This window comes from Parambassis ranga, chromosome 21 (assembly GCF_900634625.1).
Source record: "Parambassis ranga chromosome 21, fParRan2.1, whole genome shotgun sequence".
Lineage (NCBI taxonomy): Eukaryota > Metazoa > Chordata > Actinopteri > Ambassidae > Parambassis > Parambassis ranga.
In genome coordinates, this window is record NC_041041.1 from 16238127 (window position 1) to 16251253 (window position 13127).

Consider the following 13127-nt stretch of genomic DNA (forward strand, 5'->3'; position numbering starts at 1 on the left):
CCAAAATTAACACTGACTGAGACCTAATAATTTGCTCTGTAACATCTGGTCAAGCAGATGTACACATTTGTTGCCAAGTATTAACTCATGTGGGAATTGGTTTTTCTTTAAAAAGAGAGAGACACAGCGGTTTTTGAATGTTATTTACAGTAGACAACCTGTAAGTGTAAAGGAGTGACACCCAAAATAGTTTCAGAACTATAGAGATTAAAAAACAACCCAAAACAATAAGAATAAGACTTAGCCTGGTACATCTATTGTTGCTTTTCTGTGTGAGATATAGGAACAATAGGAAAAAAGAAGAAAGATCAATTAATTGGTGAATTATTACAGTATGAGATAAATGAAATGTTTCCATCGTGTGTGTGTGCGCACTGATGGCTTCTGAGATTGTGAGGATTCAGCACATTCTTTTTGGCATCAGGAGTGTGGGAGGAGGTGTGCAGCCAGAATCACTGTCAATCACACCTGTCAACTATGATACTAGACATGACAGCATCTGCCTCCATACAAATAGTGATGACCAAATACCTGAAATCTGCCATCCTGCATGTTCTCTAAAAAAATAGTTTCCACCAAATATGGGAAAACAAAAGGGGGCACAGTCTGACATGCTCCATCAGCTCCTGTACTGCAGATTGGTCTCCTGTTAGTATTCCCTGCACCGCAGTGCAGAGTAGAAGGTATTTGGTGCCTAATAACAGCGGAGGACTCAAATGACGACCCTTGCGAGACAGGTGTCAAATTTAACATCATCCCAGAAAACAGTCAGTTTTTTTTTCATTTAGGGGGTTCTCAAATGACACGTTATCTATTTCACTTCCTGAGAATCAATCACAAATCCAGGTTGAACTGTGCACAGCAGTGGAATTGGGATTATAATGAGACATGAGAGTCTTTTGGGAGCAAAAGCACTGGTCCAGATTGCTTACTGCCCTCTCCTGAGGTCATGTGCGAGCTGTGTGCAGCTAGTACACAGACTCCTCAGCCCCTCTGTGTAGAGTGGTGCGTCTGCAGCAGCTCCCACTCCACAGCAAGGCTAAAAAAATGCCTGGCAAACACAGGAGGGGGGACTGGGTGATTGGACCACAGGAGCACTTACATAACTCACTAGCAGTTATACTTTTTTGTTTCTTCTTGAACTGAGTAAGCTTGTGCTTGTTTCTGAACATGGCCCCTCCCTGATGGTGCTATATGACTGTGTATGAGGCCATGTGCACACGTGAGCAGGATTTGTGTATTCCTGCATCAGTGATGAAGGTTTTATTCTGTCATAAATCCCTGTATGATGCTGGGCCATGAGGTGTGTGTGTGTGTGTGTGTGTGAGACGGAGCAGCGCTCTGGTAATCTTGTTGAGTCAGGGACGCCCAGGCTTTCCTAACGTCAAATGCAACAGATCTTATTTCAATATCAGGCCTGAGTTGTCCAGAAACGCGGCCAGTCAACATACATCAATGCAGAGGCCTGATCATCATTTTTGCTCAGTCAGTTTAAAATGCAAAGTGAATTGATTCAGAAGCTCAGGAGCCATTTGTTCAGTTTATTAGACAATTCTTCATATAGGTTACAGCATATGAATTGCTTTTAAAATTATTTCCCGTCTTTTCGTGGTGACAGATTTCAGGGTACATGTTGGTCGGTGGGTTGCAGCTCAGAAATCAATCTAAATTTAAAGAGAGGGAGCAGAAAATTTATATTATAGATGCAACAGAGAAAGAGAAATACCAACCAAAAAGTACAACTGTTGCTGACTAGCTGTATTGTATATAGAAAAATGAATGTGTGTGTCATTTGACTCATTGCACCAGCATCTGCTCAGCTGTGATACAGCAACATGTGCTGTAGACAGTGGAGTATTTTAAGGACTACCTTACAAACTAATCTATATGACTGGGTGCTGGTGCTCTTTTCACCACATCAGTACAGACATTATCTCATCCATCAGTCAAACTCTTCCTTCAGCATCGCAGTGTGAGATAAGGCATAAGCTGTCAGCGACCCTTGAGTTTCCAGCTTTACAATCCTGTTTTTTAGGAACTGCATTGTGTGCCACACTCTGAGGTCTGCAGACGAGGCTACAGTTTTACAGCTTAACTAGCAGCTCAGCCTTTGAGACATACACACACTTCAAACACCAAAGATATCATGGATTAGCTCAGACTACAGCTCACATCATTTTCCAGTGACTGCACCAGGCATATATAAGCAGAATATTACCAAACCTTTTCTCCCTTAAAAAAAAAACCCACTCTGCTTCTCAGCCTGTCTGAAACTCACTCCCTGTGGATACAAGTCACATGTCATCCTTCCCTTAAAAACAAAATGGCTCTGGTTTAGACTCTGACGGTGCTCCCCAGACAGTCCCTCAACTGGCATTTGCTGATTGAAGAGCTTCCTGGGAGGCAGATACGGCTGCCTATCTCCTTTTTCTGTCTTAACTGATGCTGCCTATACTGACAGAAACCCTGAAACCCTGTTTGTGTGTGGGTGATTTTTAAGATTTCCTTTTCCAGTGGTTTTTGATTTATTTCAATGGGTATAACAGCCCTTCTGCACTTACACTAAAAAACCCTTCCTCACATACGTTGCTTTTTTAGGTTGTCAGAGAAGAAGGGATGGAGCCTAATGGTTGTGCTGAGTTATTTGTGTTAGTGACAGGTTGTTTGATGGCAAACAACCTCTCTGGTGATAAATGTTTTCTCAATCATTTGTTGATTACAAGTCACAGCATGCAATCATTGCTTTTGTTTTGAGGAAGCAATTTTGTAGCTCTGTGATTTTAATCTGTCTTTCTTCTTTTTCTCCATCTTCAGGTCCTCATCGCTGCTGGCTGACATCTTCCACCCAGTCTATGGACCGAAAAGGGAAACGGGTGGGAACCTTTAAGAAGCAATCGACTCATCTTTTCTGAAGTTCCTCTATGTTTGAACATGATGATAAAAACTGAATCAGCACAGACAATTTAGTCAAATGCATCATCACTGACAACCAACTCAATAAGCTCCTTCCCATCTGTGCGTGTTGTTGGTTCATTGGTTGTTTTCACTTCACCAGTCGCACAACATGCGCCCCTCCCTTGCCACAGCCGTCCTGCCACCCAGGACCCGTTCTCACAATCCACCTAACCTGGCCGTCGGAGGCCGCGAACACCTGTCTGCCCCGCGCAGGCGCAGTCCTCACCTCCGACACACCCTCAGCCCAGAGAACCTGCGGACCCTGGCGGAGAGGGGTGGGGCAGCAGTCGATAGTGCCTCAGTTGTCAGTAGCCCTATTGGTCTAACGCGGGCTAATAGCGACACAGACCTGGTGACCTCCCAGAGCCGGTCCTCGCTCACTGCATCCACACTGGAGTACACACTGAACCGTGGCCAGAATCTTGTTATATCCTGGGATATCAAGGAGGAAGTGGATGCTACCGACTGGATTGGCCTGTACCATATTGGTGAGATGATGAGTCCTACATATTGCTTGTGGCTGCTAGCAGAGATACTCCTTCTACTCATTGTAAAGAAACTGAAGTCAAGATGATGACCATTGAAATTACACAGAATGAGAGCATGTATGTCTCATTGCAGCGTCGATGAAGCTTATTGCATAAGTCAAATTTATTCTTAATACTAAAAATAAATATGCAAAACAGGCAGCTCTGCCTGTTGCTGTTCTATAATTTATTTTGTGCTCTGGGACTTCAGTAGGCCAGAACCTGACGTGTGAATATTTTTGCTTTCAGCTTCATATTACAGGTTAGGTTGATTTGTCTTAGGCACATTTCCCACCAAATCATTTTTGCTGAACCATTTGGGAAGCTTACAGGGACAAAGCTGACTTGACCTCAAAGCTTTTCAGCTGATCCCAGTGTTTTATTATTGGGAGCTGAGAATAGCTGGGTAGAGTCTTGTGCAGGAGCTTCCAACTCCAAGTCAATACTGAAACATTATCGGTTGAGACTTTACACAAGACTGGAGGCTGAGTCAACATCTAACAGCTCTGCCTTGGTATACGATAACACACACACCATCACAAACCATGCAGGTCTCAGAGGCGAGCCTGGTGGTCTCCAATAATGTATGTTAATCCTGCTTAGAGACAGGAATTTGACAGGGGGAATATACACTGACCTGTGTGCTGAAGAAGGCTATCAGGCAAACCGCCGGGCAGATCTGTCCTTGATGGTGAAAACTAATACAGGCGTAGTAGTGTGCAACCAGCACAGTTGACGTTAAGAACCTATGAATTCTGTGCAGTCTTCACATATCAAAGAGCTGTAGTACTGCAGAGTGTGTCATTTTGGATACTTCTGATAGTACACCCAAATGTAGTACACTGTCTGCCTACATATTTTGCAGTACATGACTTTTTGGGTTGTTTTGTTTCAAATCAACAAGTTGCAGACTGACTGATTTGTCAATCTAGCACCAACAGCTACAGTTTTTAATACTAGGTCCATACAAATACATATCGAAAACATGAAACATGAAGATATGTAGCATCATATGTTCCTGAGAATCACAAATCCAGGTGCATATTTTTTAAGATTATAGTTTTTAAGAAAATCTAGTCAGACAAAATTAAACAGTGACTGCTGCATAATTTGTATTTTTTTTTTTGTTCAGTAAAGCGAGAAATGAAAGTTGTCTCTTCACAGCAGATAATTACTGGTATGATACAGTGACATTCAGGAATAATTACAGTGTGTGAGCTGGTTAGCATGACGTATTGTGTTGGTAATGGATAATGGGTTTCTGAAAACAATGAGTGCCTTTGACTCTAGGAAAGGTCAGACAGACCTGCAGCAGTAGATTGTCGGCACTGTGTAATTGCTGCTATAAAAGAGTTTGTTTAGTTTCTGATGACCGCCAAGACATACGGGTTAACCCATGTGGATCAGCTGATGTTGTTTTCAGATGTTTCCCTTCTAGGTGGGAATACTGTAGTAGAGAAGGAGACGTTGCAAGCTGCTGGTGCTGCACGGGTGTCGGGTCACTTCATATCGATCATAAGGCCGCCAGGACTTCATTACCTGCTCCAGGGTCTTATACCCCAGAGGAGCTAACGCTTTCCTTGACTAAGCAGACATTCAATGATAAGCAACCTCCCCTTGAAACACACACACAGGCACGCTCATACACACTATTTTACAATACACAGTCCTCCCTGGACTCACTCCACCAGTCAGCTGACTTCAGTGCTTCATTAATCTGCGTACAAAAGTGCTACGTACAGCGGAATTCCCCTCCCTGTTTTCAACTCAGAGGAAGTTTGGAGTTTGTCCTTCTGGTTAGAGGTTGTACCAAAGCTATTTTAGGAATGGATTTTCACTGATTAAAGGCAAACTTGTGTTTTTTGAAGACAGTTTGCAGACTAAACATGTTAAAAGGCAGAACAGATGCTGCTTGGTTCATAGGTTTTGTGCTGCAAGTCTGCAATCTGGAGCTTAAAACGGACATCTGTTTTTTAATTTAACATTCTTTTGTCTGAAATCAGCACAACATGCGGGTGACATGTCTAACCCCAGATACAAATACCCTGCTGTCTTCTTCTTCAGATGAAACCAGTCCATCCAATGTGTGGGACTGTAAGAACAGAGGGGTGAATGGAACCCAGAAGGGTCAGATTGTTTGGAGGCTGGAGGCTGGGCCCTACTTCATGGAGCGTAAGTTTCCATGTTTACAGGCAGTTTAAAATATGCTGTAAATGTTTTACAATAATTGCATCGTTTCATTAAAAAGACCGTTACATTACATTTTCATAGCACTCCATAATCTACAGTACAGTTCTTTTCTACTTCCTCTCAAGCTGAGACCAAGATCTGCTTCAAGTACTACCATGGAGTGAGTGGAGCCCTGAGAGCCACAACTCCCTGCATCACTGTGAAGAATCCAGCAGTCCTGGTGCGTGTGAGAGAGTGGAGCCACTCTGTGATTCAAACATGTAGAGCATTTCCACATGTAAAGGTCTCTAGTACGCCATGTAAGCTGAGACTCTGCAGTATTCAGTATCTGCAGTGAGGTGGACATAATATGTGCATGATGGATCCCTGTCGTGCTTCAGGCAGGTGAAATATTCATTGTTTATATGCCATGTTTCACATTTTCCAGTTGATTGATGAAGATATTGAGTCTTATATGGCCACAATCAATCCTAAACTCTCAGCTACATCAGCGTGCCTCTCTGCTATCACACCCCTCTCCACTTTCAGAAAATTTCATACCCTCAACAGTTGTGTGAATGCAAAATGGTTTGTTTTTTTCCCCATGGTGTTTGACATTTACTCTTCTCGCTCAGGTGGAGGGGCTGGCAGAGCAGGTGGGCATTGAGCATCCACGGAAACTGATCAGCTTCACTCTGACGGGTGAGTTTAACGACAAGTGACTTTAAAGCCGTGAAAAGCACATTGGAAATATATGTAAGAGAAAACTTCTCTTCAATTCCCTCCCTAACTGCCAGTCTGGGTTGTTTTGTTGCAGATCTGCGAGCCACTGGTTTGAAGAAGGGAATGTTTTTTAACCCTGACCCATATCTGAAGATGTCCATCCACCCAGGAAAAAGGAGCGTCTTCCCCGTCTTTAGCCATCACGGACAGGAACGGCGATCTGCCATCATTGCTAACACTACCAACCCTGTGTGGCACGGCGAGGTGATACATTTTTTAATCTATCAGTGGATACTTTCACTTTGAAACACACGTTCTTTTTATTACATTCTCTCTACATTGTAGAATGTATGTATGAAGACATTGCTATGTCCTCTGCCTTTCTGCAGAAATACACATTTGTCGCACTGATGACAGACATCCTCTACATTGAGGTGAAGGACAAGTTTGCAAAAAGCCGTCCCATCATCAAACGCTTCCTCGGTCAGCTCACAATCCCTGTGCAGCGACTTATTGAAAAAATACCAGGGTAGGTGACAGATATAACCATTCATAGCCTACATACTAAACATGTATCATACATTAATTTTTGTCTAAATAGTTAGAATACCATTTGTATTTATCTAACGTAAAGTTGATGTGCACAGACAGTATACACTACTATTTTCTGGATGTTTGACTGCAGAGTCCAGCCTGTGAGTTTCTCCCTGTGCCGACGCTTGCCTACTGAACATGTAAGCGGCCAGTTGCAGTTCAGAGTGGAGCTCACCTCAACTGGGCCAGATGGTAAGTGAGTTTTTCAGGCATATTACTGCAACTATTTTCTTGCAATGAGGTTTGATCACTGTGAAACTGCTTCTGCCCACTGCAGGTGCATCTCCTGATTCTATCATTGGCCTTTCATCCTTGAATGGAGCTCCAGGTACTCCATCTGATGACGAGGACTTACCCCACCACCTTCCAGGAGTGATCTCTGCAGGCCCTTCACCTACAGGCTCCCAGGGCTCCCAAGGCACATGGGAAGGCGGGGCAACAGCCTTCCCGGAAAAGGACCTGTCTCTTATTGGAGCAGAGGGTAGATTTGTGGAACCAGAGAGCCTTTCAAGCCATGAAATGCTCCAGAGATCACTCAGTGAGGGTCTGGATGCTATTGAAGCCCCTAAAGGCCCTGGTGAAAGACCCTTGGGTGCTGCCTCACCTAAATTACATTCCAGTTTCCCCACACACACAAGGCTTAGTGCCATGTTGCACATTGATTCAGACGAGGATGAGGACAGGTCTGGAGCCAATGACATTACTCCAGTGCCATTATCACCACTTTTAATGAATGGAGAACCTCCAGATGTTGGTGGTCCAGATGAAGACGACCTCTTTCCTGAGCTGCAGATGGAGCTACAGGAGCCTTCAGTGCTGGAGGTGGGGGAACCTGAGGGTGGAGGTAGTGTGACAGAAATGAGGCCTCCTGAGGCAGAGGTGGCTCTGGAGGGAGAGGCAGGTCTGGACTTGGAAGATGTTTTGGAGTCAGATGTTTTCCTGGAAGTGGAGGAGGTTCCGTTCACCGAGGCTGTCTCTCATACTATACCAGAGGGTGGGGGGGCACCTGAACAAGGAAGGGGAGCTGGAGAGGACCCCTTATCAGAGATTGACAGCTGCTCAATGGCAACAGCCCCTCAGACGGTGGTTTCATCATCGGAGAGCTGCCCAATCACACTGACCACGGCTGTGGTGAGTATGTTATCCTTATATAGACATGAGAATGAACTATTTGTAGTAAAAACAAGACAAAATGCATTATACTCTATTGCAGTCAGCCAGTGATATATCTACTCTGTGGGTATACTAGGATATTTGTCATGAGTGTTTTATCTTTGACTGAACGTGCAGCCACACTGTGCTGTGTCTGAGTGTCATTAGTCTCTCTGCAGTGCACACATTATACTGAGCAGTAGCTTCCACCTGGCTGCAGCTGCTCATGTCTAATTCTAGAGAAGCACTTAATGCACTTAAGTATGCAAGGCTCTTACATGTGCCATGCATACTTACATGCAGTCAGTTAATTGGAGATAATTTGGTAACAGTAAATAAGGGAGATAATTGTATTTTTTTAACTTTCATACCAGTGGTGTATATCTACATGAAGAAAAGCCTTAGTGATGTAGCCAATGGGATTTAATGTGTTCTAATCCACTGATATGTATCAGTAGTAGTGCATGCCTTGCATACCTGTAATGTTATCCAGCATGCCTAGGTTAATATGAATCACATACTAACTTAGTATCTCAAATAAATAATCAATAAATATTACTTTGCCATTTACTTGATTCTTTCTGTTTATTATTTTTTGTAGGATGCAGAGGAGGGAGCAGAGGCAGCCATAGATCCAGGGGGAGATGTAGAGCCCGGCACACCACTGAACAATCAGGCTGTAGACGATGAAGGGGGCGGGCAAGCTACTATCCCAGAAGCTGCAGGAGAAGCTCCGTCCACCTCTAGTGACCAAGAGCAGGCCGAGGAGATCAGTGTGAGGAGGCTGAGCCTGCAGGCTGCAGGTGGCGTGGCTGAAGATCATGAAGGTGAGGAGTCAAAGCCACCTGAGGAGGCGGGGTCTGCAGATTCAGAGCAAGTTACCACAGAAACAGATGGAGAGGAAGGTATTCCTGCTTTTGGAACTAAGATATATTACTATTTTTAAGATATAGAGCTTTAAAATCATTTTTGGCAGTTTTAATAGTGATTTAGTCACATTATTCTTTCTCTCTGTGCTCAGGTACCCATGTCAATGGTCATCCTGTCCGTTCGCTTCCATCTGTGCGTCACGACATCCACAGATACCAACGTGTAGACGAGCCTCTGCCTCCCAGTGAGTGTGTGTGTCTGCATGCATCATATGTTTTGTGTAATTTGTATGTCTTTCTGTTTACATGTTTTGTTGATGTCTGTCTTTTGATCAGAGTTATCACTAGTATCTCCTTAAATGGCAAAAGAAAGAAAAAATGAAAGTTAACTCTTAGCTAGGTTTAGCATTTAAACTTGCAGTTATGTGCCCTGAAGCTGTTAAACACCTACTTTTTATCCATTATGAACTGCTTCTCAGACTGGGAGGCTCGGATCGACAGCCATGGGAGGATTTTCTTTGTGGACCATGTGAACAGGACCACCACGTGGCAGCGTCCCACTGGACCTCCTGCCCCACAGGGCCTGACCCGCTCTAACTCCATGCAGCAGATGGAGCAGCTCAACCGCAGGTGGGCTCTGAAAAGAAAAGATATCATGATTCTACCCAGTAAACCAACTGTCACCATTATCAGTGGTAGCTTTTAATAGACCTGAGAGGCAAAACAAAACTTTGTACTTAGTAAAATGTGCTTTCAGAAACCTAGTTTGTATCATGCATTTTCTTTTAGGAAGACATAGCCTGTGGTTGTCCCTTTGTTTCCTTTCATCTCTGGTTTTTTGAGCTAATGTACTTTTTAATATCAACAGAGGTGCTTTTAAAAGAGAAATGCTTTTGCATTATTCCCTCTTCAGTGAAAATCTTTTATTAGATTTTAACAGGTATACTGAGCGACTCATGTGTCTGTGAACATTTTTTTTGATCACAGATACCAGAGCATCCGGAGGACCATAACCAACAGTGATCGGTCGGAGGAAAGCTCTGCCGACCTGCTTCCTGAACCAGAAAGTGAACTGATGCCCCAATCCATTTCCGGTTAGTTTCAGTCAACTTATTAAAGACAAGTGCAGAAGTACAGGTGTAATTAGTATCACTCACAGAAGCTCTATGAGAAGAAAATGTCTGTCCAATTAAATGAGTCGCCTCTTGAAAATAATCATTTGAAATATGATTGTAGGCCATGCTGCTTTCTATTCTGTGCTTAAGCTCCTCTGTCTTTGTATCAAAGGTGATGTGCCCCCCTGTCTAAATCTTTTAATGTGTGTGTGTGTGTTGATTGTGTTGCAGAATACAGACGAGAAAGTGCTGTCACTCACTCCAGTGGCCGCTCGCGTCTGTCCCTGCTGCTGCAGTCACCCAGCGCCAAGTTCCTGTGCAGCCCAGACTTCTTCACCGTGCTGCATTCTAACCCTGTCAGTCTCACTGGCTTATAGATAAACACTATTCTTTTATGTTCCCCATCTACTATCTAGCATTGATTTTAATTGTTTTAATTTGATTTAAAAAATACCATTAAAATGTCTTCCATGTTCAGTGATAGACTGAACCTCTCACCACTTTCTGATGACCTCACCTCTCTTTGTTCAGAGTGCCTACCGCATGTTTACGAGCAACACCTGCCTGAAGCACATGGTCAGTAAGGTGCGTCGAGACGCTCACTACTTTGAGCGCTACCAGCACAACCGCGACCTCGTCACCTTCCTCAACATGTTCTCCAACAAGCAGCTGGAGCTTCCCCGGGGCTGGGAGATGAAGCACGATCATACTGGGAAGGTGCGTGTGTGTGTCCACAGCTCCTAATTACCATTTTGTGTGATAACATTTTTGACGATGACGTGATGTGATTACACCACACTCACACCCTCAGAAGATGCCTAATAACCCTCATACCAGTCAAACCCAGTACATAAGGAAAATATGGATCTGATAATTAAATGTGGAATATCCAAATATACTGGAAATGGAATCAGACTTTCTGTAACATAAACCACCATAAACCCTAAAAATGTACAACTAAATGCTTTAACGTAGCTGAGGTAAGGACAGGTCAGAGACTTATATGGGTTCACACACACCCAGTTGAGTACCTGCCCCTCTCTTTACCCCTGTGTGTCCAGTGATTGTAATCTCTGCTTTTTGCTGCTGTTTTATAAACCCTCATTGTACTGCATGTGAAGCTCTCTGAGTTTGTCCACGCCTTTGTCCACGCCTTTGTGCGTCAATCTTCAGCCTTTCTTTGTGGACCACAACTGTCGCTCCACGACCTTCATTGACCCACGGCTACCCCTCCAGAGTTCTCGCTCCACCGGGCTGCTGGCCCACCGCCAGCATCTGAGCCGCCAGCGCAGCCACAGTGCTGGGGAGGTGAGAGACAAGCCGCCACCGCAGCACTCATCACCTGGAGCCAACTTAAGGCTCGTGCAGACACTGCAATGTTTACAGAGGCTAGCTTCAGAGAGGAAAAATGCTTAGTGAGTTTCTGAATTGTGGGCACAGGCAGTTCTGTGTTGGAGCCATCAAGGATGACATCAGAACTACTGAAAGTCCAAAAAAGGGTCCAGCAGCAGAGCATGATTGTGTATAGGTTTCTTTTACTGTGAAGACTTTGTGTCAATTGTTTTTATGAAGAGAAAGACCAGACATAGCTCAGTACTCTCAACTATCAGCAGCTTCTATCTATTTCTGGTATTGTTTATACCAGATGCAAAGTTAGCATGCACTGGATCTGACAGTACACTGGAACAAACAGACTGCCGGTTGATGACCAGCCAGTGGATTGGTCTCAGAACTAGGATGCGACCTGAACTGTAGTGCTTCCTTTTGTCACAGGTGGTTGATGACTCTCGGCAAACCAACCCGCCTGCCATGCCCCGCCCCTCCAGCACCTTCAGCGGCTCCAGTCGAAGTCAGTACCATGATGTGGTGCCTGTGGGTGAGTGAAGCAGAATGTTATATATATGAAGCATAAACACACTCAAGACACAGAATGTGTTGCTTTTTCTTCTAGCCTACAATGACAAGATAGTGGCGTTTCTACGGCAACCCAACATCTTCGAGATTCTGCAGGAAAGGCAGCCTGAGCTCGCCAGGAACCACTCACTCAAGTATATTTCTGTTCCTCTCTTGCCTTGCTCACCTCCAACACCTCTATTATTATCATCATCATTCAACCTGAACACATGGTTAACCTTTAATCCTAATGGATTGTGTGAAGTCCCTGATGTGTGTATGTGTATGTCCTCGCAGGGAGAAGGTGCAGTTTATTCGCAGCGAGGGAGTCAATGGGCTGGCTCGTCTCTCTAGCGACGCTGACCTCGTCATGCTGCTGAGGTGAGTGCTGCTGATGTGTGGTGTGTGTCTGTCCCTATGGTATTACATAATTGGTTAGCTTTTAACAAATATAACCAATTATGTAATAATAGTGATTCCAGATTGTTGCCTTTTACTTATTGTCCTTTTAGTCAATACAGTTATGCTCATGTGCACACACAATACTTACAGCTATCAGTGGTATTTACAGTAATTAATGTAAAGATTACCTGCTGTGTATGTGTTTGTACGTCCTGTCGTCTTAATTGCCATTAAGCCATGCTGCACTTCAGCATTGGTTGTCTTTAATGACGTTTCTTCTCTTTCTCGCCCGTCTTCAGCTTATTTGAAGAGGAGGTGATGTCATACGTACCACCCCTACTCCACCCAGGTTACTGCATCTCTTCTCCTCAAAGCTCCCCTGGTACGGCTTTGTCTGCAGCTGTATCAGCTTTACTGCCATGATACACAATTTCTTACTTTTAATAAATCCTCAAGTTTTTTTTTCATCAAGTTTTATTACAGAAAATATAATACAAAGGTTTACATTGTCTGAGTAAATAATGTATAAGGTATTGGATCCCATATACAGGGAATTACTACAATAAACTTTTGAGAACTTACATTATTCCATAAACAGAACAAACATATTAAGACATATACTATTTAAATTAAATAAAAATTAATAAGCGCACACACACACACAGACAGCTCTCCTCAGCTCACCCATCAGTGTTTCAGTATCAGAGTTTCTATTGTACACACTCATG

The 13127-nt window shown here is 43.8% G+C and overlaps 1 protein-coding gene across 1 annotated transcript in view; it reads left to right on the forward strand.

Moving 5' to 3' along the window:
• Positions 1-13127, forward strand: part of hecw2a (HECT, C2 and WW domain containing E3 ubiquitin protein ligase 2a) — a 36695-nt gene that overhangs the window by 12970 nt on the left and 10598 nt on the right. Inside the window, exons 2-20 of the mRNA XM_028433809.1 lie at positions 2815-3443; positions 5547-5654; positions 5798-5892; positions 6287-6353; positions 6469-6638; positions 6764-6903; positions 7060-7160; positions 7246-8099; positions 8722-9025; positions 9142-9234; positions 9469-9619; positions 9977-10083; positions 10336-10460; positions 10636-10821; positions 11278-11412; positions 11878-11980; positions 12056-12152; positions 12295-12378; positions 12699-12781. Coding sequence (XP_028289610.1) covers positions 3065-3443; positions 5547-5654; positions 5798-5892; positions 6287-6353; positions 6469-6638; positions 6764-6903; positions 7060-7160; positions 7246-8099; positions 8722-9025; positions 9142-9234; positions 9469-9619; positions 9977-10083; positions 10336-10460; positions 10636-10821; positions 11278-11412; positions 11878-11980; positions 12056-12152; positions 12295-12378; positions 12699-12781 — 3382 coding nt within the window. The 5' untranslated portion in view covers positions 2815-3064. The remainder of the gene's footprint in view (positions 1-2814; positions 3444-5546; positions 5655-5797; positions 5893-6286; positions 6354-6468; positions 6639-6763; positions 6904-7059; positions 7161-7245; positions 8100-8721; positions 9026-9141; positions 9235-9468; positions 9620-9976; positions 10084-10335; positions 10461-10635; positions 10822-11277; positions 11413-11877; positions 11981-12055; positions 12153-12294; positions 12379-12698; positions 12782-13127) is intronic.